The sequence below is a fragment of the Erpetoichthys calabaricus genome, chromosome 1, assembly GCF_900747795.2.
Source record: "Erpetoichthys calabaricus chromosome 1, fErpCal1.3, whole genome shotgun sequence".
NCBI classification, from domain to species: Eukaryota; Metazoa; Chordata; class Cladistia; order Polypteriformes; family Polypteridae; genus Erpetoichthys; species Erpetoichthys calabaricus.
In genome coordinates, this window is record NC_041394.2 from 268283045 (window position 1) to 268309565 (window position 26521).

At 37.6% G+C, this 26521-nt stretch overlaps 1 protein-coding gene across 1 annotated transcript in view; it reads right to left on the minus strand.

Moving 5' to 3' along the window:
- LOC114661741 (voltage-dependent calcium channel subunit alpha-2/delta-1) overlaps positions 1–26521 on the minus strand; it is a 754616-nt gene that overhangs the window by 370063 nt on the left and 358032 nt on the right. Inside the window, 1 exon segment of the mRNA XM_051920004.1 lies at positions 7877–8003. Coding sequence (XP_051775964.1) covers positions 7877–8003 — 127 coding nt within the window.

Genomic DNA, 26521 nt, shown 5'->3' on the forward strand with positions numbered 1-26521 from the left:
CATAGTCCTTCCAGTGTGTCCTGGGTCTTCCCCGGGGCCTCCTCCCGGTTAGACGTGCCCGGAACACCTCACCAGGGAGGCGTCCAGGAGGCATCCTGATCAGATGCCCGAGCCACCTCATCTGACTCCTCTCGATGCGGAGGAGCAGCGGCTCTACTCTGAGCCCCTCCCAGATGACTGAGCTTCTCACCCTATCTTTAAGGGAAAGCCCAGACACCCTGCGGAGGAAACTCATTTCAGCCGCTTGAATTCGCGATCTCGTTCTTTCGGTCACTACCCATAGCTCATGACCATAGGTGAGGGTAGGAACATAGATTGACTGGTAAATCCTTTTTCACCACGACAGACCGATGCAGCGCCCGCATTACTGCGGATGCCGCACCGATCCGCCTGTCGATCTCACGCTCCATTCTTCCCTCACTCGTGAACAAGACCCCGAGATACTTGAACTTCTCCACTTGGGGCAGGATCTCGCTACCAACCCTGAGAGGGCACTCCACCCTTTTCCGGCTGAGGACCATGGTCTCGGATTTGGAGGTGCTGATTCTCATCCCAGCCGCTTCACACTCGGCTGCGAACCAATCCAGAGAGAGCTGAAGATCACGGCCTGATGAAGCAAACAGGACAACATCATCTGCAAAAAGCAGTGACCCAATCCTGAGCCCACCAAACCGGACCCCCTCAACGCCCTGGCTGCGCCTAGAAATTCTGTCCATAAAAGTTATGAACAGAATCGGTGACAAAGGGCAGCCCTGGCAGGGTCCAACTCTCACTGGAAACGGGTTCGACTTACTGCCGGCAATGCGGACCAAGCTCTGGCACCGATCGTACAGGGACCGAACAGCCCTTATCAGGGGGGCCGGTACCCCATACTCTCGGAGTACCCCCCACAGGATTCCCCGAGGGACACGGTCGAATGCCTTTTCCAAGTCCACAAAACACATGTAGACTGGTTGGGCAAACTCCCATGCACCCTCCAGGACCCTGCTAAGGGTATAGAGCTGGTCCACTGTTCCGCGACCAGGACGAAAACCACACTGTTCCTCCTGAATCCGAGGCTCGACTATCCGATGGACCCTCCTCTCCAGGACCCCTGAATAGACTTTTCCAGGGAGGCTGAGGAGTGTGATCCTTCTGTAGTTGGAACACACCCTCCGATCCCCCTTCTTAAAGAGGGGGACCACCACCCCGGTCTGCCAATCCAGAGGCACTGTCCCTGATGTCCATGTGATGTTGCAGAGGCGTGTCAACCAAGACAGTCCTACAACATCCAGAGCCTTGAGGAACTCCGGGTGTATCTCATCCACCCTCGGGGCCCTGCCACCAAGGAGTTTTTTGACCACCTCGGTGACCTCAGTCCCAGAGATGGGGGAGCCCACCTCTGAGTCCCCAGGCTCTGCTTCCTCATTGGAAGGCATGTTAATGGGATTGAGGAGGTCTTCGAAGTACTCCCCCCACCGACCCACAACGTCCTGAGTCGAGGTCAGCAGCGCACCATCCCCACCATATACAGTGTTGACACTGCACTGCTTCCCCTTCCTGAGACGCCGGATGGTGGACCAGAATCTCCTTGAAGCCGTCCGAAAGTCGTTCTCCATGGCCTCCCCAAACTCCTCCCACGCCCGAGTTTTTGCCTCAGCAACCACCAAAGCCGCATTCCGCTTGGCCTGCCGGTACCTATCAGCTGCCTCCAGGTTCACACAGGACAAAAGGGTCCTGTAGGACTCCTTCTTCAGCTTGACGGCATCCTTCACCGCTGGTGTCCCCAACGGGTTCGGGGATTGCCGCCACGACAGGCACCGACCACCTTACGGCCACAGCTCCGGTCAGCTGCCTCAACAATAGAGGCACGGAACATGGCCCATTCGGACTCAATGTCCCCCACCTCCCTCGGGATGTGGTCGAAGTTCTGCCGGAGGTGGGAGTTGAAGCTACTTCTGACAGGGGGCTCTGCCAGACGTTCCCAGCAGACAAGGAACATCATTTAGAAAAAAAAACAAAGAATGGAGATTAGGAGTGTGAGCCAGTGCAGTCGATTGGGAGGCCCTATCATGATCGAGAGGAATGGCACTCCAGGGTACACAATGCCCAGCTCCATCATCCCACCACCATCTCTTGGTGTCTGTAAGATGATCCATGAAGCAAATGGTCACTGCTGCTCCTCTGAATGTTCAGCAGGTTACCGGCTCAGGTGGACGTGGTGAAAGCTATTGATGGATGACCACTCTTTAGCCGAGCTGAGAAGACCAAAGGAGTGAGTGGGGTATACAACGGAGGGATGCACTGGGCTTGCAAAAGAATACAGAGCAAGAGAACTCAGTATTAACTCTGTGATTTTAAACTTGACATTAACACTCATCTTTGGATTTGTTGATTTATTTACTTATTGAACAATCTTAACTCCCACAAAGATCATTTGCTTTTTTTCAAGGATAATTTATTTATTGAAGTCTTGATTGCACCTCAGATTTTGAACACTTATTGGACTGCATAAATACACTAAGCACTTTTTGTTTCACTAACCTTGATCTTTTTCTTTGTCATTGCACTAGCACATCCTCAGTTCATGATTATTAATGCCCTGGGAAATGGGTAATGCCAAGGCTGTAGGTACACAGGGTATCACAACTAGCTACTCTAACATGGCCCCATACCAATGAGTGTAAGTGAATGCAGGAGTGTGCTGTGTAATGAACTGGCATTTATCCTAGCGTGTTTCTTGTCATGTCTTTAATGTTGCTGAACCCCTGTGACTTTGGATAAGATAAAACGGGTTAAAAAATGAATGACATTTGTATTCATGCTTGAGTATGCCCTATGTGTGGAGTTTCCATGTTCATGTCCTCTCATAGGTTTGCTCCGTGTACTCCATATCTTTTCTTCCACATCCCAACAGCAAACACATTGAAGTATTCACCTGCTTTAAGTTTAAATGTGGATGTGGACTGGAGCCCCTATCTAGGGTATGCTGCTGTTATGAGTCCAGTGCTGCTAGTGTAGCCTCCAGCCCTCAGTGACCCTAAATTGGACTGTGAGGGAACATTGCTTTTAAAGTTCACTAAAAGCATTTTTTGAAAATTAGATCAAGAGAATGACATAAAAGTGTCTTCTTTCCAAAAAGGAAATAATCTTCTATGCATTTCCTTTTATGGTCTTCAAGACTGCAATTTCACTTGACTTCATTTATTTCCATTTCAAATTCTTGGAATAGTCAAGACTAATTTTATCAAACAATATTTAAACAATTAACTTCAGTCATGTGGCACTTAAAGTAGAAAGCAAGGTCACCCACTCAGTACTTTAGAAATCCTTTTTACTAACAACAGTAGTTAACACTGTTGCCAGGGACTGGAGTTCGACTTTCTAGCCTGGCTTCGGTCTATGCACATTTTCTCCTGGGACTCCAATTTCTTCCCAAAACACAGACACTTTGGATTTATTCGGAACTCTAAAATTGTGTAGTTGATGTGACTGGAATGTACTTGTGTGAAAGTGGTCTAAAATAAACTCACTCAGGGTTAGTCCCTGCTAGGCTCAACCTCCTGTAATAAAGCAGCAGAAAATGAAAGGAGGGAATGCTGGACACATTTTAAAGGATATGCATATGTCAATGTTAAAGAGTTTTGTTGTTTATTGCTACTGCCTTTATTTGCAAATTAACATAAATTGTCTGGCTTTTTCTTCAGTTTCGAGCAATGTATAAAGTAAGAAGAAGGGCCTGAATTGAACTTTCATTGAGTGTCGCAATATGTTTGTTAGAATCTGATTAATTTTTTTCTTTTATTGCAAAATAACCATCAGAAGCTCTCCTGACACCAACAAGATGTTAAACTTGATCTTCACAGTGTTCATTTTTTTGCAGTACTGTAGAAACTTCTTATTTTGTTTTCTTCTAAAAGACAATGACAATTAAGAGGAAATAAAACTTAGTACAGCTGTCATTAAATTTGCATTTCCAGAATTAATCAAGGGAACTTTTTTTAAGTAAGTTTTATTTTAGTTGTGCTGCTAGAGCATAGTACATCTAATTAAAAGAAAATAAACTATAGTAAGAAAACTTTCTTTTCAGCCTAGGAACGATATAATGACAGCGGAAGGTCACCAGTGTCATTTCTTTTTCTGCTCGTTTCTCTTGCACACATTTCATTAAATGTGACATTCATCAGGTGCCATCTGGAGAACTAATTTAACATTTTCCATTCTTGTGTACAGACAACTTAAGAATTTGCCGACTGTATCTCAGCATATTTAACTGGTATTTTTGACATTCAAGAAATATACATTAAATACAATAAAATCAGCATTCTAAATCATTTTTTACTGTCAGGTGATTAGGCAGGCCCAACTTTTTCTATAAGCCTAGAAGTGACAGATATCTTGTGGGTATTGCAGGCAAACAGGGTGCAGCTATGCTCATTGAATGGTGAGAAGCTCTGGCTTGTGCAGTACTTTTATTGTCATCAGGAAGTGGATCATTTTGTAAAACATCATGATATCTGGACAATGACGACACTATGAAATCTACATGCAAATTGAGATTAATTAAATTCATAAATTAATTAAATTGAGCTTAATTGACAGTACATCTGAAAGCAATTTAAATAAGTTCACAATGATTTCCGAGAGACTGGTTTTAATTAAGATTGTTAGTTTGTGTTCAAGGCCTTTCCCTCCAAAGGCCCTCATTTGCACCATATGAGTGGATTTGCAGCTCATCCCTGGTTAGTTCATATCATGGGCCAATGCTGTCAACTCAGGTCTCAGCTAAAAGCAGCAAATGGTCTTGATAACAAATGGACAAAATTTTCCTATCTTTAAATTAGTGAATCATATTTGAAATATTATTTAACAGAAAAATGTCTTATGTAATATTTAGCACATACTGTACCTAAAAATCCCTTGGCATACTTAAAGTTAACTTGCAAGACCGTTAAAATGCAACTTTTTTCTGTCAAGTATAAGAAGTACTGAAGAAAGCAACTGATGATTCTGACATCAACACTTGACATCATTTGTCACTTTCTTCCTATATAAGAACTTAAAAAGGGTTTTGACAATAAAATGTCATTCAGGCTTAGATTTAGATTTAAATAGTACTTTATTCATCCCAAGTGGAAAATTATGCTTTTTACAGAAGCTTAAGGAATATTATAACAAACAACAACAAGAATAACTCCACAACTCAGGTACACAGAAGAATTACAAAAAAGGAAGAAAACTTCTGACAGGGCTAAAGACGAGAACAGTTGCAGTGAGGCACTATAAAAGCTTATTGCTGTAGGTATAAAGGATGCTCAGTAGATGTTAAGTTGTAGACAATTCTCATTGCACCAAGAAACAAGGTTCTCCATCTGACGGAGTGGTAGCTCTGAGGCTAGGCATCTGCACTGGCAATCGGAAGGTTGCCAGTTCGAATCCCGTAAATGCCAAAAGAGACTCTGCTCTTGTTGGGCCCTTGAGCAAGGCCCTTAACTTGCAATTGATGAGCGCTTTGAGTAGTGAGAAAAGTGCTATATAAATGCAAAGAATTATTATTATCTCACCTGCCTTGTCAATGAAAACCAGTAACTCAGAATCACGTGATAATTTCTGCAAGAGACATAACCTGGTGTTATATTTAATATCTGAGGTTTACAGGGAGTATCATTTGTACATTTAACCCAACATGGCTTGTCAGTCTGTTTTTATTCTTTCAAAATACCATTGACTCAAGCCCAATCCCCAAAATCTGCTTCACTGTTTGATAACTTAACTAACTATTGAAAAAATAATCTGTATTTAAGATTTGTAGATCACTAATTATGCCATGGGCAAGAAGTGCAGTGTGCGAAAAATGATTTTTGTGCAAAATTTCCCTTAACCAACATCCCTCTGTGTTCTCATATTCTTCCTGATGAGCTCTTTCTATAATCAACATCTGGCCTCCACCCTACTAATGTTTTCCATATCTGTGAGCACTTCATTCACATTAACATTTGCTTAAACTGGATTCAGCTCATTCAACATTTCCTCATAGATGAAAACCTATAGTCTAAGAGTTAGTCTGTAGCTCTTCTCATAACTCTGTCTCTTCTCATGACTAACAGCCTCGTAATATTCAGCATATCAGTGTCAGACCTCATCATAACAACCCATACAAAGCAGAAGATATCTTTGTGGAAAAGTTATATTTTAAAAATATTTTTTACCGTTATGACTGCTTCTAAATGGGAGGCCAAAACTGGAAATAACCCTTCCCAAATCTCAATAACAGCAAGCAAAGTTAATAAGTTAATTTATTAACATTAAGTGTGACATTTATATGATAATTAAGATTTCAAAGCAAAATAATAAACAAACAATTAGAAACAACAGTTAAGAAATAAGTTAAAGATGAGAACAACTATTAATGACAAATACCAAGAAGCTAAAGTCCTTAACGAAATAACTAAAATAAGTGAATAAACAAATAACTAATAAGTGAAAAAATAAAAATAAAGATAAGAGAATTAAACTAGTAAAATACAAAAAAAAATCATTAAAGAACAGTCCTTAACAATGTTTCCTAACAGACACAATAAATTCAGCAACAATAAAAACAACAAGCAAATGACTTGAAAAGACAGAGTGCACACACACAAAAAATCGGATATAAAACCCAGCAGCCAAGCACCTGCTAATGTCACAATGCTAAAGGTGTGACATCTACAGGCCTATATACTGTACATTGTGTTTCCTTCTGAGGTGACTGGAATAATCCCATTTCCCATTAGCAACCCTGCCCTAACAAAATAAAATATATATATATATTTATATATTGGGAGTCAGTGGACAACAAACAACATGTAAGAAAATAAATAAATAGAGAAAAGGAAGGCAGGGGAAGGCATTACTACACATGCGGTTCACTTTGTGCTTGTGCCACTTATTCTGAAAGCTATAATAAAAAAAAGACTAATATGGAGTCAGCTGTTCATCTCTACTCTTTCCTGATGATGTATAGTGTAAATATGGAAAATATTCTTTTCACATAAAATATGATAGTTAAAGAAGCCATTACCCAAATTTCAGCAATTCATCATATTGAGATGAAGCAATTGGAGTTACCATCAAATAGTTATGTTTATTGGCTTCTCATATCGAGTGTAAAACCACAAATTTATTAAAGGATTTGCAAACACTGGGGCCAAAATATGTGACAGTCTGAGGTATACTTAATTCAGTCATATATTTCATTTTTTTAAATGATAGACAGTTACAAGCAAATTCTTTTACAGTGTTTCATTAAAATTTACATGTAAAAATAAGAGTATTCAACCATCTGATCTAGTTTTAGCTTTTATTGAAAACTGACTTTATGAAAATTAGCTCCAGAGCAGCTCAGAACATTACCACATACACATTACCTAACAGCTCATCTCCTTAAAGCACTAAATAATACATATTAACAGCAGAATACCAGAAGCTATCTTACATGAGATCATTTTGCATGTTGCACAACCACCAGAACATCCACTAGCTTAAGCATTTGCTTTTTACTTCAGGATCCTTGCACATTATACAAGTGATATACTTAAGGTGGCATGTTAACAATTCCCCTGACTACTGAAAAATCACATGAGAATGAACACCTTGATCCTTTATTTTTAATATGCATTGGTATCTTGATTTAAAGTAACGTTGCAACTCCCTTTTGAAAGCCACTAATTCATTTAAATACAACTTATGTGTTCCCATCTTAGTGAGCATACTGTATTCACTAACATAACTACCTATTATTACAGTGGATTTAATAATATATATTTTTACACACCGACCTTTAAAAAGAGCTCTATACATGTTAGATTTTTAACCTTTAAAATACTTTTGGGCAAGAGAAGAAAATGGGTTTACTTACAGCCCTCATAGATGTCTGTTGGGATATGGACAGCAGTGTGATTGTAGGAAATAAGGCGTTTGAAGGAAGGGTCCTCTTTGAACTCTGGCTTGATCCTCCTTTGTTCAGCAGTCTCATTTGAATCATACTTCAGAGTGAAATAAATACAATGAGAAAAGTCACATAAAAGACACTATGATTATTAGTTTACAATAAATTATATTAGACATCAATACAATATAAACAGTAAATATTAGAAATGCTGGATGATGTGGTGGTGCCATGTTAGCGAGGCTGCCTCATCACTTTTCGCAACTTTACCAGGTCTCCTACCCTGGTCTCTCCTTTTTTTTCCCTTTTAGTTTGTTATTTGTGTTTTTTGATTATTTTTTGTTATTTTTTTAACAAAAATGTATTGTTTTTGTTAAATTTCGTTATTTGGTATTTTGTTTTGCATTTTGTTTTTACTGGGTATTTGTTAAGAATGTTACTTTAGTTTCTTATTTGTCTTGTTATTTTTTTGCTGCTTGAATCTTTATTCAAAGAGGACTGTGCCCTCTGACACTGTGGCTGTGGCCCACAGAAGGCCCATTAGTTCATGCTCATATAAAGCCTTGTAATTATTTTTCTTTTGTCATACACTGCTACAATTATAATTTTGTGCAACAACAGGAGCTTGCAAGTATAAGTGCACAACATTAACTGAATTAAACTGCTACATTGTGCCCAATTTGCTGTAATAGTAAAAACAGGTTCTTAAAATGAATAAATGGATGGACCTTTTATTGTTAGCACCATCACAATGTACTTTACAAAGCCAATAGGACAATACATTAAAGAAAAAAATGAGCCAACGAAGGAAAATAATGTGTCAAGCAAAGGCATTGTTATAATATACTGTAAATTTAATTCTTTATTGCAATCCTCATAATGAATTAAAAAATAAGTACCAATCACTGAATGAAAAAGTACTTTGCATGTGAATTCACTGATACTATTATCTCTTTTCAATTTTGTTTGTATTCTGTGTGAGCCCCATATTGCTGATATTTAAATATCTGATTATGAAGACACATCTGGCACAAATCTACCCAGCAGCATTCTAAAAACAGTGGAGAGGATTCCCCTGAGATTTCCTGCTGCCATGAATCATGCTTTCAGTCTAATTTTGAGAGAGGAAATATCATAGAAAATAAAGAAGGAAAAAATATTTGCTTCATATGAAGAAGGTACAAAAGGGTAACTCCCATGATATTGGGCAGTAGTATTCTATAAAACTAAAGCTTCCACATTTTCTGAAGGGACACTGCAAAATATTTACTCTCCATATTCTGCTGAATTATCATTTACTTTAATTTTCAGGTATAGTCACGCACATGCACATGGAAGACTGCTAAAAGGACTAAAAGAAGGTAATTCTATTCCAGGCCAGGGGGTGGCAGAGTGCATTAAACCACGTTCTTTTATTCCTGCAGACCAAACACGGGAAATTCTGCCTGGCCCCAATGATGTCGCTTCCTGTTCTGGCCCCGATGACATCACTTCTCCTAACCTACCTTAAATACCAGACCACTTCTGCTTGTGAACTCAGTTCTGTTTTGGACTCAACCTGTACACAACTGTACTATAATTTTCAATTCTTTGCAGCCTTATTTAAGTATATGGGTGGCTGCACCAAACCGTTTCCTTTCACAGTATACATTAAGAAGCCACCTATCTAACGGTAAGTTGTTCTCTTATTTGCTCTCTGAACAGTTAAATTTTTGAGACAAGGACAAATTTTCACATCATGGATGATAAGCATTTTTCTACTTCTACATTCGAATTCCACTACAAATAGCTTATTCTATCTCCTCCCAAAGAAGCATAAGTAGACTGAAATCTGCTGGAAAGTACTGAATGAAATGTAAGTCATTGTCATGTGTCTGGCACCATTCCAGGAATTTCTGTTCCTAGTGGCTTATAAAATAATGTTATTGAAAAAAGCTCATAATTACATTGCTCCTATCAATTGGTGCACCAAACATTTTAAGATATTATTGGTATTCAAACATTCCTCTTCTTGAATTATGAAAACCAGTCTGTCCTCACAAACAACATCCACATAATTACACTGCCACCACCAGTATGTATTTTTGAGATATGGCACGATAAACCTGAAGATTAGTTGAATTTGTGTAATAACCCAGTACTGCCATCAGTTTCAAAAACCAGGAGCCAGTATTCATCAGACCACGTCAGATTTTCTTGTTTTCAGTCTTTCTGTTTCTATGCCCAAGCAAACTCATCCTCTTAATTACAAGAACATTGGAGCACAGGTTGAAGTTAAAGACAAATTTCACAATTATTTCTTCACCAAGACAACCATTTACACAGTACCCTTCTACCAAGTGTAGATTATAGGTTTTTATAGGTTTATATAAGTTTATAGGGACCTTACAATCATGTGTACAGAGTATAATAAAATTCATACTTTCACATGTAACATGTCACTCCTCTTTGGCACCATGATAAATAATTATAACTACCTCACCTCGAAATTTCTGTCTTCCTGAAAAATCTCAGAATATACTTGTCAATAGCAATGTCCATTTGTGGTAGAAGACAGTAACTGTAGTATGTTCAAATCTCAACTTTTACATTCTTTTAAAGACTTACATGAATAGAAACTAATGAACTATGTTGGACAGAATGGCCTGTTCTAACCATTACTTTTCTGCTGCTCATCTTCTCTGTTTTGCCGAAAGCAGTTTAACTCAATTTCGTCATCAACTGTCATAACCCACCAGTGACAATCCAGCATATTGTACATTCTAATATGCTTATTTTGACACTAATGTTTTCCTCAGCTGTAAGCTGGCTAACTAGAGTCTTTTTTTTAATAAGCATAACTCCAGCCAACCTTTTAAATAATGATTTGTTTCAAATTCTAAGGCTGTTGTTGGCTAAATGTCGTTCGAGTAGGGGAAAAAAAAAACACTTGGCATACTTGTTAACCCTGGTAACTACAAAAACTGCCACCAGGATCGTCTATCTAAATTGCACACATACACTTGATCCATTATTACCCATCCCTCTAGTTTACACTGGACTGTGTAGATTTGATGCAGTCAATGAAGTAATAATGAATTAAATAACCCAGGTAGGTGGTACCTAATAAGTAGTCATGTGGAATACATTGTAGCAAAGTGAATTTATGGAGATTACAGTCTTCTCAATTCATGTTTATTTCATACAGCCACTTTTACTGCAAAGATTCGTGATCACATCTAATAAATACCAGTTCCAGGCAGGAGAATGACCCTTTAATCTTGAAATGCCTTGAATTGAAAATGTGGATTTTCATATTACGAATGAGCTTTTAAATGCTGACAATGGATAATTCATTTTGTTTAACTTCTTCTTAAAGTAACTGCTAATTCTGAAAATTCTAACTGCTGAACTTTTATTCCTTCATGAGGTCCCTTCTCTCACATTGAATTAAATCACCTGGTAATAATTGTGGATGCATTATTAAACATGAAGTCTTCATTTATTTTTGAAAAAATGTCACTTTATGTTATGTTCATGTTATAGTTTAGCCTCAAAATGTAAAAATTAGGTAATTGCTGAAATCGTTAAAGTGTATGCAAAATGTTACCTATCTATCTATCTATCTATCTATCTATCTATCTATCTATCTATCTATCTATCTATCTATCTATCTATCTATCTATCTATCTATCTATCTATCTATCTATCTATCTATCTATCTATCTATTATTATTAGTTTTTTGTATTACATGTTTATAAAGTATTATTCTATTTGCTAAACAAACTAATTTATATGTGCTCACTATAAGCAATACTAAAGAATAAATTCCTAAAAGGAAGTTCTTTTAAAAATTGTTACCGCACTTTTGGACAGTCCCTCAGACTGGCTTGTGTCTCTTCACTATCTGGTGTTTTTATCTTTCTCTGTCAACATGGCCCTCCTGCCCCATGCCTTGCATAATGATAGCCAGTCACAGACATGCTCGCTGTCTAATTCAATAATGCTAATGCATGATTTCAGCAAATTCCCTAAAAGTAAACATCATTTAAATGGAGCTGCTTCTTGTATGATCTTTAGTATGCCAAGTACTGACCCTTTGTTGCTTTATGTGACCAGTCTTGCAAATATTCTTCACACCACATGACATTTTCAGGATGTCTGGCAAAACAGTTGAAAATAAACCAATTTCTTAGGGGTCACAAGATACCTACTACAAGTCATCCTGTTGTTCTGTTTGACAGTAAACCCACTCATAAAAATTATATTAAAGATTGGCTAAGACTGACTTACTGTGCATTATTTTGGCACACTGGTCAGCACTGCTACTTCAAAGATACAGTTTCCTGGGTTTGAATCCTACACTCACTGCAGCTTGTGTGGCGTTTATTTCTCTGAACTTGGGCTTTCTTTCCACAAAGCACAAATATGTGCGTATTTGATCACAGTAAATGGCCATTGTGAGTATGAATGTGTGTGTGAATGGGTCTTTGATGGAATGGCACCTTGTTCATTAATGTTTCCTACCTTACACTTAATCTTGTCAGTATAGGTACTAGTCTAACAGGACCTTCAATTTGATTAAGTAGGTTTCAAAATTTTATGTTTAGTCTCTAAAATAGTTTTTGCATCAGTATTCATCTGAAATTTTCTTCTCAATGTGGTCTTTGTTTGTGTTATTAGTATATGAAGCACTTGACATCTCCAAATGTAAAAGGAGATGTAAAATCATGCCTGTACATGTGTTATACACCAAGACCATTATTTTTCATATTTATAGAATGGGCTTGAAACTCAAACAACTTGTATAAAAAGAAATTTATGAAAGGATCAAACCTTTGACTTTGTAGATATAATTTTTGTTCTAAGCTCTAGTCAGACCACACATTTTGTGTATATCTATATCTACTGTATATCTATATTTGTATCTACTTAATATTGTCACACTTGGGTCACAAAGTTACACAGGTTCACGCAGAGACAGAAACAAGCACAAGACTCTTTCAAGAGCGATCCAGGCATACTGTCAAACTGGTCGCCACAGCTCCGCCTCTTGGTCAAAAGGACACAAAATCTTCCCCCTCAAAGGGGCGTGGTGGCTCAGGAGTGCTGACCGGAGCAGAGGATGTCTGGGGGAAGAGAGACAAAGCAGTGAGACACTAGGACAGCCGCGATGCGGCCTTTTAAATGTTCGAAGCCTTGTGCGAGATGCAGATCACGCGGCACAGCAGCAAACAGCAGGCTAGTATCTGATCCGCAAAGAGGAGATGAAAAGCTGTGTTTGTTTCCCATTGTATCACTGTTTAAGAGAGTTTAAGAGGGGCCGTGTTCACCGTGTTCATAATATCTGTATCCATGTCTATCAATGGGCCTTCATCGGATGCATTAGAAATATTATGTAACTAGGTCCTTTTCTGTTTACAATATTTGTATTTTTTAAAGGGGAGCTAATGTTACTTTGAGTTTAATATTCATATGAATATTCAGTCTTGACTAATGTTCCTTTTGACTAAAAGTTTTATATGGCTTACTGAAATGGCATTGTTGACAATTTAATGCCAGGCACTAACCTCATCTGCTTTCTAAGTTTAATAAAAACTTTGTTTCTCATTGTTAAGCTTGAAAGATTGATGGATATTCATTTTAGTTTGATTGAAATCTTGTTTAAAAGGAACACACTACCAGTATCTGCATTTCTATGGCCTTTTTCCACTTCTCTAATTTTAAAAATATTTTTTACCTTTTGCAGTATACAATTTTTAAATTTTCTGTTTATATATATATATATATATATATATATATTCACGGCATTCGAAGTCTGTGTCACAATCTGTTAGTGTGGGTGGTTACCTACCAGGTAACGCTTTGTGGTTGGCCAGCAATCTGCTAACATCCGCCACGGTGCCCTCAGTTTGTGAAGAGCAGATCATAGAATGGTTGCAATAGTTTACTGTCAAATAAATGCAAAGAGTACACGACACGTGTTTCGCCCTCATTCTGGGCTCATCAGGTGTACATATATATATGTATATATATATATATATATATATATATATATATTGTGACGGATACCCAGGGCCCATACCCGGCAGGGACGCCCCTGCAGCATATGTACCAGGTAGATGGCAGCCTCCCTGGGTTGCAGCGGTGCCTCGGACTCCCCTAGGGCTTCATGGGAGTTGGAGTTTTGTGCAGCCCTGTTGGGTTCCGCAGGCGCTGGCAGGAGATGCCGCAGCAGGAGCTACTGAACTATTCTGGGCACTAGTTTCACCACACCCTCGAAAGTGCAGCCGAATGTCGGCAATCAAGCATCTGAAGCACTTCTGGGTGCCCAATAAAAGTGGGCAGCAACCACCACTCAGCGGCCAGAATCAGGTGGAGGAGGATGAGGTTGCCTGGGAGGAGTGGTGGTGCAGGAGAAGAAAGTGTGTGGTGTGTTGGTGTTTTGGGACTGTGTTGTGGCTGGGGGACACGGGGAAGACGTGCCCTCCAGCTGAAGAAAAATAAAAGTCTTTTTATTTTATACATGCCTCCGTGTCCATCTGTGTCGGGTTAGGCACCTATATAGTGCCTTTTATTACAACATATATATAAACATTTGACACTTACTTTGCAGGGATAAAAAGGAAATTTTCTGTAAATCAGGTAGTGTCTTTGAAGCTCCATGGCTAAGCAGTATGTTTTTTTCTTGGTTGATGGCATATTGATGCAGTGATTATTAATGCCGTCTCTCAGAGACTACACAATGGGATTCATTCCCAGTCTGGTCACTGTGTTTTGTAAAGTTTGAGTGTCTCTCCAGATTTTTTCTGGCTATTCCAGAGTTCCTCCCATATCCCTAGGATATGAAGGTTAGTCTTGATTGATGACCCATCCAAAGCTGATCCTGCTTTGCACCTGATGTCCCCAATATAATGCATAACACATTTTCAGAAATTGATAGGAATTTCACTGTAGATTGACACACATCATGGGCAACAATACCAATGTATATCCAGCTCCCTTTGACATCAGACTTAATTCAGAAAAATGTCAGATTTGTGCAAAGAATTATGGCTTGGACTGACCTTGTCTGTTTTTGTAACTAGATTACTGATGCATAGTGTAAAATGTGGTATGTGAAGGAAGCAGTAACTGTTGGAGCTAGTTTTACTTATGGCATCATTTAAAAGATATGCACAGAACTTATTTTAACTTGCTTGCATGTCACTTCAAGACCTGTAAGTGCAGTGCCTCCTCTTTTTGTAATTTGAAATGCATGTTGTGATAAGTGAGCTTTGTGTTTACAACAGCTTCATAATGTGTCGACTAAAATATACCAGCATAATTATAATAATACAGAAATATATCTTTTAATTAATGCTCAGTATGGGATGTATCAAAAAACGAAAGAACTTAAGTAGAAGAATCAACTAATATAAGCATTTAATCTTCATCTTTTGTTCACATGATTATCCAAAAGCTATTGTATTTAAAAATGTCTCTGCCTCAAAATCATAGATTAGATTAGATCTGAATCTTCAAGTTATAAAGAATGATTAAAAGTACCAATTTTGATAATAATTTGCTGTCACACAGGTTTAGACTAGTTTTTAAAGTGTAGATGTAATATACCCTGTGCAAAATTTATAATAGACTCCTTTCATTTTACTGAGTCTTAAACAGTGCCTATAATATTCAAAAAGATGATCTTTCACTCTTAAGACATTTTCACATCTGTTGTATCGATTTCCCACAGAGAACACAGAGATACTTCCTTGAGTAAAGCTCTGGAAATGAAATCAGAGCTCTGTGTGAGGGTGTGTGTCAGATGAAAGGGAGATTGAGCATTTACAAAGCTCCCTGCTGACAATTACAATGACAAAGAAAAAGAAACAACCACCTGCATCTTTGCTAAAAGAGATGCATGGACATGAGATTAAACACGGACAATAAAGTATTAATGTAGAACGTAACCATGTGCATTGAGTATCTTACTGATACAAAAGAAAAAAAAGATGTGTTGATTTTGTACATTGCTTTCAGAAAATTGCATTCACCAGTCAATGATTCCAGTACAGTATGTGTCAATGCATAGCCAGTGACTGTTGTATAAAGCGAGTGATAATGAGGAATGAAAATTCATTTTCTTCATTTGCCCTCATAATTTTCAGAAGACTAAAAATAACTCTACACAAATTCCAAAATGTATTCAAGCATCTGTGGTATAATCTAGGCACTAATGCCGTAACCTTGTGCTTGTACTGATCTTTGCAACAGAACCACAGTAGAATACCACGAATGGTCTTGGAGAAAAGAATACACAAATTATATATTATTGCCCACTTGGGACCTCTGTATCCAAGTTGTTCTGGTTCCACTTGACATGAATATCAAGAAGCAATCTGGTTTATATTTAAATCCAACAGATGGAGAGATTTAATTTGGACCTATAACCATTTAAATGAAAAGATACCACTCAACTGCCAAAGTCCTAAGTGAAGAACAGATGAACCAGTAGTAATCACAATTTTGCAATTCAAAACACCGCACTTAATTTTATTTATTATTTAGTTTAATATTAATTTTACTTATACTTATTGTCCATACTATTCATGCAGATAGCATTTTCAATCTAATGGATGCACTCATGACTGTACAGTATTAATGTTATATCACTAAACTTCAAAAAGGCTGTAAAATTAAATTAATTTTCATTCCAGAGTAGAAAATGAATAAAGGACCTGCTAAGAAAATAATTTGCTTTCAGTATAATTATTTGGTACATGTGTTCTATTACATGTCCTCATAGGTTCAATGAACATTACCATTCAAAAGAGACGATTTTGAAACTGTGCTATATTTCTTTGCCAATACTGTTAAATACATTTTCAATCCCGATTAATTCAATTTACTGCTTAAAAAGTGCCAGAACAGCCATGAACATGAAGCAAAGAACAACTCTGCACAGGGTGCCAGTCTTTGTCTTTGATCACTTCAGAATTTTCCTACAAAACATTTTGAGCAAAGGCAAACATTGTTAATGGCTAATACATTGTAGTCATATCTACAGTTTTTCTGTCATTATGTTACAAATAGTACCATGCAGACTGAATAAATAGCACAGTTAATATTATAAAAAATCCACATCATTAAAATATTTTTCAACAAAAAATAAATTTTAAAGTTACTGGTTAATGAATGGGGCGGCACGGTGGCGCAGTGGGTAGCGCTGCTGCCTCACAGTTAGGAGACCCGGGTTCACTTCTAGGATCCTCTCTGTGTGGAGTTTGCATGCTCTGCATGTGTTTCCTCCAGGTACTCCGGTTTCCTCCCACAGTCCAAAGACATGCAGGTTAGGTGCATTGGCGATCCTAAATTGTCCCTGGTGCATGTGTGTGGGTGTGCCCTGCGGTGGACTGGTGCCCTGCCTGGGGTTTATTTCCTGCCTTGCGACCTGTGTTGGCTGGGATTGGGTCCAGCAGACCCCTGTGACCCTGTAGTTAGGATATAGCGGTTGGATGGATGGATAGCTAATGAACAGTGGCATTTCTGTATTTAAAGCCAGGGTGTCAAAGACATTAGAATATTAGAACAATCTAGATAAGAACAGGCCATTTAGCCCAACAAAGCTCACCAGTCCTATCCACTTATTTCTTAGAAAAATCATCAAGTCGAGTCTTGAAAGCCCCTAAAGTCTTACTGTCTAACACAGTGTTTCCCAAACTCGGTCCTGGGGACCCCCTGTGGCTGCAGGTTTTTGTTCCAACCGGATTCCTAATCAGTGACAACACCTGATAGCACTGATCTCATTTAATTAGCTGGTATTTTTTTTTCTTTTATTCGACATTAAGAAAAGCACAGCAGCATGATTTTTACTTCTATAAGACATTTAGAAATATTTCTGCTTTTGCTATAGATTTAAATGCTTAACTCTCTTTTATTGGTTTCATTATACTTTGCTCTTTCTCTGTGCAGTTTTTCCCCCTTCGTTGTATCTTAATAATGACAACCAGCAGAGCAGACACCCGGGCAAACAACACACTGAATAATCAAAGGCCACATCTACTTAAGAGTTAAACCCACTAATTAGTAAATAATGGATTAATTAAACAATTAGAACACCATGAAAAGTAGAATGAAAATCAAGATGAAAATACTGTTAAAAAGAAAAAAAATACATTATTCCTATATAACTGCTTGGTACATTTAAAATTTTTTTTTTTTAGCAAACTTAGTTTTCTACTTTCTATATTGTTCCCTAAACACAGAACTTGGGAAATAACACATCACTTAATTAGCCCAGGAGTCCAATTAAAAACAGAAGCTGGTTGGAACAAAAACCTGCAGCCACAGTGGGTCCCCAGGACCGAGTTTGGGAAACACTGGTCTAACACACTACTTGGTAGCTAAAGAAAAACGTCTTACTGTTTGTGTGAAATTTACCCTTAACAAGTTTTCAGTTGTGCCCACCTGTTCTTGATGAACTCTTTTTAAAATAACAGTCTCGATCCACTTTACTAATTCCCTTCATTATTTTAAACACTTCTCTAGCGCTGCTATGTCCTTTTTGTAGCCTGGAGACCAAAACTGTACACAGTACTCCAGATGAGGCCTCACCAGTGCATTATAAAGCTTAAGCACAACCTCCTTGGACTTGTACTCCCCACATCATGCTATACAACCTAACATTCTGTTAGCCTTCTTAATGACTTCTGAACACTGTCTGGCAGTTAATAGTGTTGAGTCCACTACGACTCCTAAATCCTTCTCATAAGGTGTACTCTTGATTCTCAGACCTCCTATTGTGCATTCATACCTAACATTCTTACTTCCTATGTGTAATACTTTACAGTTATTCACATTAAATTTAATCTGCCACGAACCAGCCCAAGCCTGTATGCTGTCCAAGTCCTTCTGTAATAATATAATGGATTACAAATTATCTGGCAAATTATCTTGGTATCATCTGCAAAATTAGCCAGCTTGTTACTTATATTCCTATCCAAATCACTTACCAATATTAAAAATAGCAGTGGCCCTAACATTGACCCACTGCTTCCTGTGTCTGAGCCAATTTTGCACCCATTTCCCACTTCTTTTAGTTTGATGCCCAACCTCTCATGTGGTAACTTATCAAATGCTTTCTGAAAGTCCAGATAAGTAATATCATAGGCTCCACTCTGATCATATCCTTTTATTGCTTCCTCATGTTTGTAAACCATGACCTTCCTCTTCTGAACCAATGCTGACTGTTCAAAAAAACTCCTGCAGTTGCCATGTGCTGCTAAATTTTATCATTAATAATTCCTTCCATTAATTTTCCTGTGATGCATGTTAAGCTTACTGGCCTATAGTTGCTTGGATCTAATCAGTCACCTTTTTATATAATGGGATGATATTTGTCACTTTCTAGCCGTTTGGAATCTCCCCAGACCTACCAGAGGTTAAGGAAAATAAGTAATAGGCTTAAGAGATCTGCACCCTTATTCCATCATTGTTAAGTGGTGCGACTACTGTAGCTCAAAGCACAGGTGAAATAAATAAGTAAAATAATAACCATAAATTCATAAATTAATAGCCAGCTTGTGGTAAAGTGTTTTAGGGGTCTGTTCAAGAGAGTATGCCAGCTGTAGACAACCTGGAACATCACACAGCTACAAGAGCCAACAGTAAAATAAGCATGACTTCCAGTGCCGATGAGACTTATACTTAAAATTCAACTTACATACATTAATTGAAATGTCTCATGAAATAAAATGTATTTCTACACAAATGCACCTGCATACTCAGTGATTACATCACAACACAATACTGTATGTAATGAGAAGTAAAGACACAAAAATGGAGCCTGTGATGATATTGGTATAATCAAGCCAGAAATCTTCCCCTAGCTTATGTTTAAAACTGAGTCTTTTCCTCTTCTTTGTTCATTTTTCATTAATGTACATTTTTTCCACTTTTTATAATATTGCTCTGTTCATTTACTATTTGTCTAATTATGCACTATCTGTTAATATCCATCCATCCATCCATTTCCCAACCCGCTGAATCCAAACACAGGGTCACGGGGGTCCGCTGGAGCCAATCCCAGCCAACACAGGGCACAAGGCAGGAAACAATCCTGGGCAGGGTGCCAGCCCACCGCAGATCTGTTAATATGATTTTATTTATTTTTTATGCAGTATCAATGTATGTTTTGTGGTTCTCTTATGTTCTTTGCATGTTTTGATTTGATCCCATAATAGGTATGGCCACGTGTCCATTACCATTAAGGGACCGCCCCTGTCATATAAATACAGGCTGGGAAATGAAGTCTAGAACAGTGGAAATAGCTTAGTTCATATCATAGTTTATATATTGTATTGTATTGTCATAAGGTATGTCTTGTATTGTGTATTTGCAACCTATAGGACTTTTGGGGGTACTTTAGTTTACTTTTAAAACCAAAGTTTTTTCCCTCATACTCCATCACCCTCCAATCTAGTTGGTGGCAGTAATGCACCTTACGTGGGTCTGCCAACTGCCATAAAAAGACAGATGAAGAAGAAGTCCAGGGCAGTTAATTCTGAAAGCACTCTGGTGAATTTTGGTGGAATTTGAGAGTCTTGCATTTCCTTTGATTTTGACAGTTTTGACCTGTGACTATTGACTCTCTTTTTGCTTTCTTACTTGGATTTCCTTGTGGATTTCATACTGGGACTCATTTGCTTTGATTTACCTATTAGGCGTGTCCTTTTGGTTTATTTTTTGTTCCTTTGAACTATTTTGTTGTATTTCTCCTATTCCTGGAATTATAAAGTTTTTGTGCCTTGCTCTGTAAAGGCCATGGGTTGACAGTGATCTTCTCCCTTGTGGAAAATTTTGAGTGTTTTTCTGGACATTTCATGGCATATTTTTCTGATTTTGACTGAATTGTATTTTGGCCTGGTCTAGGCCTGGTATAAGCCAGTCTAGTGGAAATTAAGCTGCCTTCTGGTACACCTCTTCAGGGCATACCGGTGGAGTTCAAGCCTACTTTCCTGGCTGTTTTTAAAGGCATTACACAACTTTTGCCATTTATTGAGATCAATCACAATAGACGTCATCAACTGAACTCATAACAACAGAAAATAAACAAAACACAAGTTTACTTTGTAATGATAGTTGATTAGTAAGGTCTATTAAGGAATACTTACAATATGATTAGTAATGCCTACAGATAGGTGTGTGTGGAAGCGGATGTATTATATAGATTGGATGTGGACTAAAGAAGCTGTAGTAAAAGTAATGCCTCTAAGTACTGTCTATTAAAAAGTTATTACCTCTTTCAATCCTGTGTAATCATTAAACTACGAACCTAACAAGATCACCACATACTTCACTCTTGATACTCGGATTCTAGATCATAGTCCTTTTCAGTAGAGATGAGATGATTGAAACTACCAAGATTTGTCCTCCAATCATTTTAGGCAGAATCTGTGAAATGAATCATATTCTTGGGGGTCTTATTTGAACAACATTTAATTGAGTTGGTGGGCTGCTTCAAATTCCTGTCTCATTAAATGTATGGCTGATACTGGGGAGTTTTCAGTTACAATCTGCAATAACCAGAAACTATGTTGGGGTAGCAGAGATTCACCTTTATACTGGGAATGCAGAGTAATATATACTGTATTTAACCAGTAACGGTGCACTGCATGATAACGTGCAGTGAATACACTTGACTTGAGCATTCATAGTTTTCATACTCTTTCTCTGTACGTTTAGCATGTTTTTGCTCAACGGTTGATGCGTTTGATGCTTCCTGAGCAGCTCTTCTTTCTCCACCCTAGCGGCTTCTCTTCTTTTGTCGGCATCTTTTCACGTTAAAACCGATTAAGTCAGTGTTTGTGTTGCAATTACTTAATATGTTTTCTTTTTTATTTTTTTTTTTTATTTTTTTTTTTTTTATATTTTTATTTTATTAATTTTCATTGTAATCATTCCATACAAACAGATCCATTTATAACCCAACAAATTTGAAAACAAATCAAACCCCATCCCTGAGAAGGAGAGCTTAGCTAAAGGAAAATTTCTTTAAGCTTTTTAATAAGGCAACATTAGACAAAAGAAGGGGAGAAGTAAATATCTATATAAATAAGAGATGGAGAAGGGAGTTAAATACAATAATAGTTAATTCTCTTATTCTAAAATAATATTGATTAAATCCTGCCAAGTTTTGAAAAAATTTTGTACAGATCCTCTAACTGAAAATTTGATTTTTTCCAATTTCAAATAATATAAAACATCAGTTTCCCACTGACTTATAAGAGGAGAATTAGGATTCTTCCAATTTAACAAAATAAGTCTGCGTGCCAAGAGTGTAGTGAATGCAATCACCGTTTGTTTGTCCTTCTCCAATTCAAGTCCATCTGGAAGGACACCAAACACAGCTGTTAGTGGGTTAGGAGGGATTGTGATACTAAGGCTGTCTGAGAGGCACTTAAAAATCTTTGTCCAAAATGATGTTAGTTTGGTGCAGGCCCAGAACATGTGACCCAGTGAGGCAGGAGCTTGGTTGCAGCGCTCGCAGGTCGGATCCTGGCCTGGAAACATTTTGGACAGTTTTAAGCGAGACAGATGAGCTCGAAATATAATTTTTAGTTGAATAATTCTATGCTTTGCGCATATAGAACTCGAGTGAATTCTCTGCTTTGCTACCTTCCACTCCTTTTCTGATATATTGATTAAGAGATCTTCTTCCCAATGTCCTCTTGGATCTTTGAAAGGTAGGGACTCTAATAAGATTTTATATATTGCGGAAATAGTGTTTGTTTCCTCGGAATTGAGCAGTATTTTTTCCAGCATTGTGGAGGGTGCAAGGTGGGGGAAATCGGGCAATTTCTGTTTAACAAAATTTCTAATTTGAAGATAGTAAAAGAAATGTGTAGCTGGGAGGTTAAATTTTGAACGTAATTGTTCAAAAGATGTAAATATGTTGTCTATATAAAGATCTCTGAGCATTTTAATCCCAAAACTTTTCCAGGTATTAAAAACTGGATATACTTGCGAAGGTTGAAAGAGGTGGTTCCCTTGCAAAGGTGCCACTGATAAAAGATTTTCCATCTTAAAATGCTTCCTAATTTGGTTCCATATTCTGAGTGAGTAAAGCACAATTGGGTTATTAGTATATTTGCGATAACTTTCATTTATTGGAGAGCAAAGCAGGGAATATAAAGAAGTACTACAGGATTTTACTTCTATTGCAGACCAAGCCTGTGTATGTGCATTTATTTGTGTCCAGGTTTTTATGGCTTGTATGTTTGCTGCCCAGTAATAAAACTGAAAATTAGGTAAAGCCATGCCACCTTCTGCCTGAGGTCTTTGTAGGGTCGCTCTTCGGATACGTGGGTGTTTTGAGTTCCAAATGAATGAGGTTATTATTGAATCTAACTTTTTAAAAAACGATTTATTGATATATATTGAAATGTTTTGAAATAAAAAGAGAAGTTTAGGAAGGATATTCATCTTAACAATGTTAATTCTTCCGGCTAGAGTGAGATGAAGGGTTGACCATCTATGCAAGTCTTGCTTAATTTTTTCCATACAGACGCCAAAATTTTGTTGATAAAGAGCTTTATGTTTACTTGTGATATTTACCCCTAGGTATTTAAACTGATCTGCTATGGTAAAAGGTAGGGTGTCTAATTTAATATTATATGCTTGTGAGTTCACTGGTTAATATGTTTTCTTTAATTTTTCACTTAAGCTGACACTTAAGTCTTCAATCTGCCTCAAGAATGCTTTAAGATATGAAGAAGTAGGGGAAGTGACGGCGAAGGTGGTAGGGATGAGAACGGCATCTGTACATAAGCGCCACAAGGCTGCCCTGCTGGCCGCTGCTGAGAGTTGATTCTACAATAAAATAAAATAAAAATAAAAAGAGGAATAACCTTGGAGGTCAATAATCACCACGAAAGCGGATAGTAGACGTCACGTAGTATATATGTACCAAATTTCAGACCAATAGGTCAAACATTTTGTGAGCTACAGGTGATTGCCATTGTAGCATATTATATTTTATATATAAAGATTTCTAATTTTGTGCTGACCTTTACGTTGTACTGTATTTGTATTTAATATGATTGTATGTTGTATAGTATGTTTATGGTAGTCATTTTTCTCACTTTCTATTTTTATTAATTTATTAAATGACTGTGATAGTGTGTGTCCAGGGCTGTTGTCTATGCTCTGCCCACTACTTCAAAAAATTGAAAATGAAATGAGATTTAATGAATAAAACCACAAGCAAATGCAAGTGTTCAAATACATTTGTGACATATGAGAAATACGTAAACTTAAGGTTAAGAATACTTCACAAGTGCTACAGAATTTCAATGTATATTAGCCTACTGTAAAATTAGAACTCAAACAGTTTAAATGATTTTCACAGAACAGCAGAATGAATCTGTTTAGTCCAATTGCTTTGCCTGTAGGCCCCACGGCAACCAGAAAGAGTAAGCATACAGCGTAGCTGCCATTGACTAAGAACGTGTTAATGACATGGCAGTGTCTAACCCGGGAAAACAACTTAGTCTGTGCAATGTAATTGAAATCTTTCAAACACCAATTAACTCTTTTTTAATGAAACCATAAAAACCAGCAAATGGAAAGCATTCTTATTCTTATTGCATTCACCAGATTTTTTTCTAAACTTAATTCATGCCCCACCATGTATAAACTACCTGAAGAGAAGACTTCAGTAATGAAAGCCAGAGTACTTGTGTCATGCAATACACTGCAGATTTAATGGCTTGAATTAAAATCCAATCGAGTTTCTCACCTCTGTGAGATTAATTTAAAAAAAAATGCCATGCAGACAACGCATTGGCAGCTAAAGTAATCTGTTACAACAGTGCATGCAATTAAATTCTAAGTGAATCTGATTCTTCTCCAGAGGCCGCAGCAAGAATGCAATCAAAAAACATGGCTGAAAACAAAACAAAATCTCATGGGAGGCATGGGCTACAGATTAATTTTCCATCTATTCAAACCCTGTTATCAGTTTATTGAATTACATTGTCTCCTACGACTGACAGTCAGCAAAATATCTCACTCATTTCTCTGAAATAGAGCTCAGTACCAATTTCACTACAATTCTACTTGAAGCTGACTTCAATTTCTGTCTCTTTACAGCCCTCGGTGTAGCAGCTCAGTATATTTTCCTGAGGTTGTTGTTCCTTTTTCAAGGGTTGAAGTTTTCCAAATAAGTAGACATACTGTAGTTCAGTCATGCTAAAAACAGGATTATTTGGTTTATGGCTCCTCATAAAAATTACTTTCCATCTCCTTTACTTCGAATTTAAAATAGCCTGAGTGAATATAAGTACATCAGAATAGTGCAAGATGGTATAAAATGGTGAGTGAATATAAGAAAACCAGAAACTTGACAAATGAGAAGAGACAAGAGAAGTATATGGGAGTGTGGCTCCTAATGATTTAGGGGCTGCCAATGACTTATGTTGATGTTGCTTGGAAAGGAATAAGATGGAACATATAAGAATAAAGAAACAAAATGAATGAATGAATGAATGAATTTTGTCCACTAAATATGAAGGTAAAACTTCAGACTCCATTCTTTTATTCAGTGCATCTCGTATGGTTGTTGAGGTTGATTCCATAATCCTACCGCTAGTCCCCTTGTTTAATTAATTACAGCAATTTGTTCTTGGTCTGAAAATGTGCTCTGTTGCACAAACAAGTCAACTTATTTGGAGTCGAGAAGATTACCTTCAAGTTACAAGTGAGGTTCACAGTACAGGCCAATATGTTCATCCAATTACTATGTAGCATGGGTGGGGAACTGAAACAGAGCATTATTCCTACAAAAAACCACAACTCAGTTTAAGACTGTAACAGCACAGTAGATCTTGTCTGTTTAAGGGCAAATGGGGTAAAGGATGAGGATTACGGAACGATCACAGAGAAAGCAGTATGTCAGGGAGATCCCTTTGACTCTCTTAAAGACCCCATGAAGAGTTCAAATAACATCTAACTGAGGGAGGGAGAGCAGCATACAAATAACTTCAGGTCATCTTTTCTGCTTCGGTTCAAAATGTACATGTACTGTATATCTTTCTGACAATTTTATAAACTAAAGAAGGAATGGTTGTTTATTTCTATTGCCTAAAAGCAAAAAAGTGTCAGTATAATGTACAACATTGTACAGTATTTTGAACGTTTGTCTGAAAATTAGAAATCCTTTTAGTATTTTGAATAGATGTGAAGTTCAGTAAACCCTGCCAAAACAAGATAAAGTGGCAATGGAGGATTATAGGAAAAAAGGACTAGCTAATTTTGCAAATTTAGCATTCAGACACCCAGACAGCAGAGGGGTCTCCTTGTGATGATTTGTTCTCTTAAAAATCTGAAGCAGCATTTAGCATTTTGTTTTAGTTCCCACAGCCACTCTGTCTCTTGCTTTATGTTCATGTTCTTTAGTTTACCTATAAATGCAGACATTTTACATTTCTGCTCTTGCAGTTTCCAAACACATGTGTGTGAGCATCTTCATCAAATGAAGGTCTTGTCTAGCCTACAGGTACCGAAGTCAGTTAGAGTTAGAGGGGCATGATGAAAAACATGATGAATGCCATCCATATTGTATGTGTGCAAATTAAATGACTGTAAAAAGT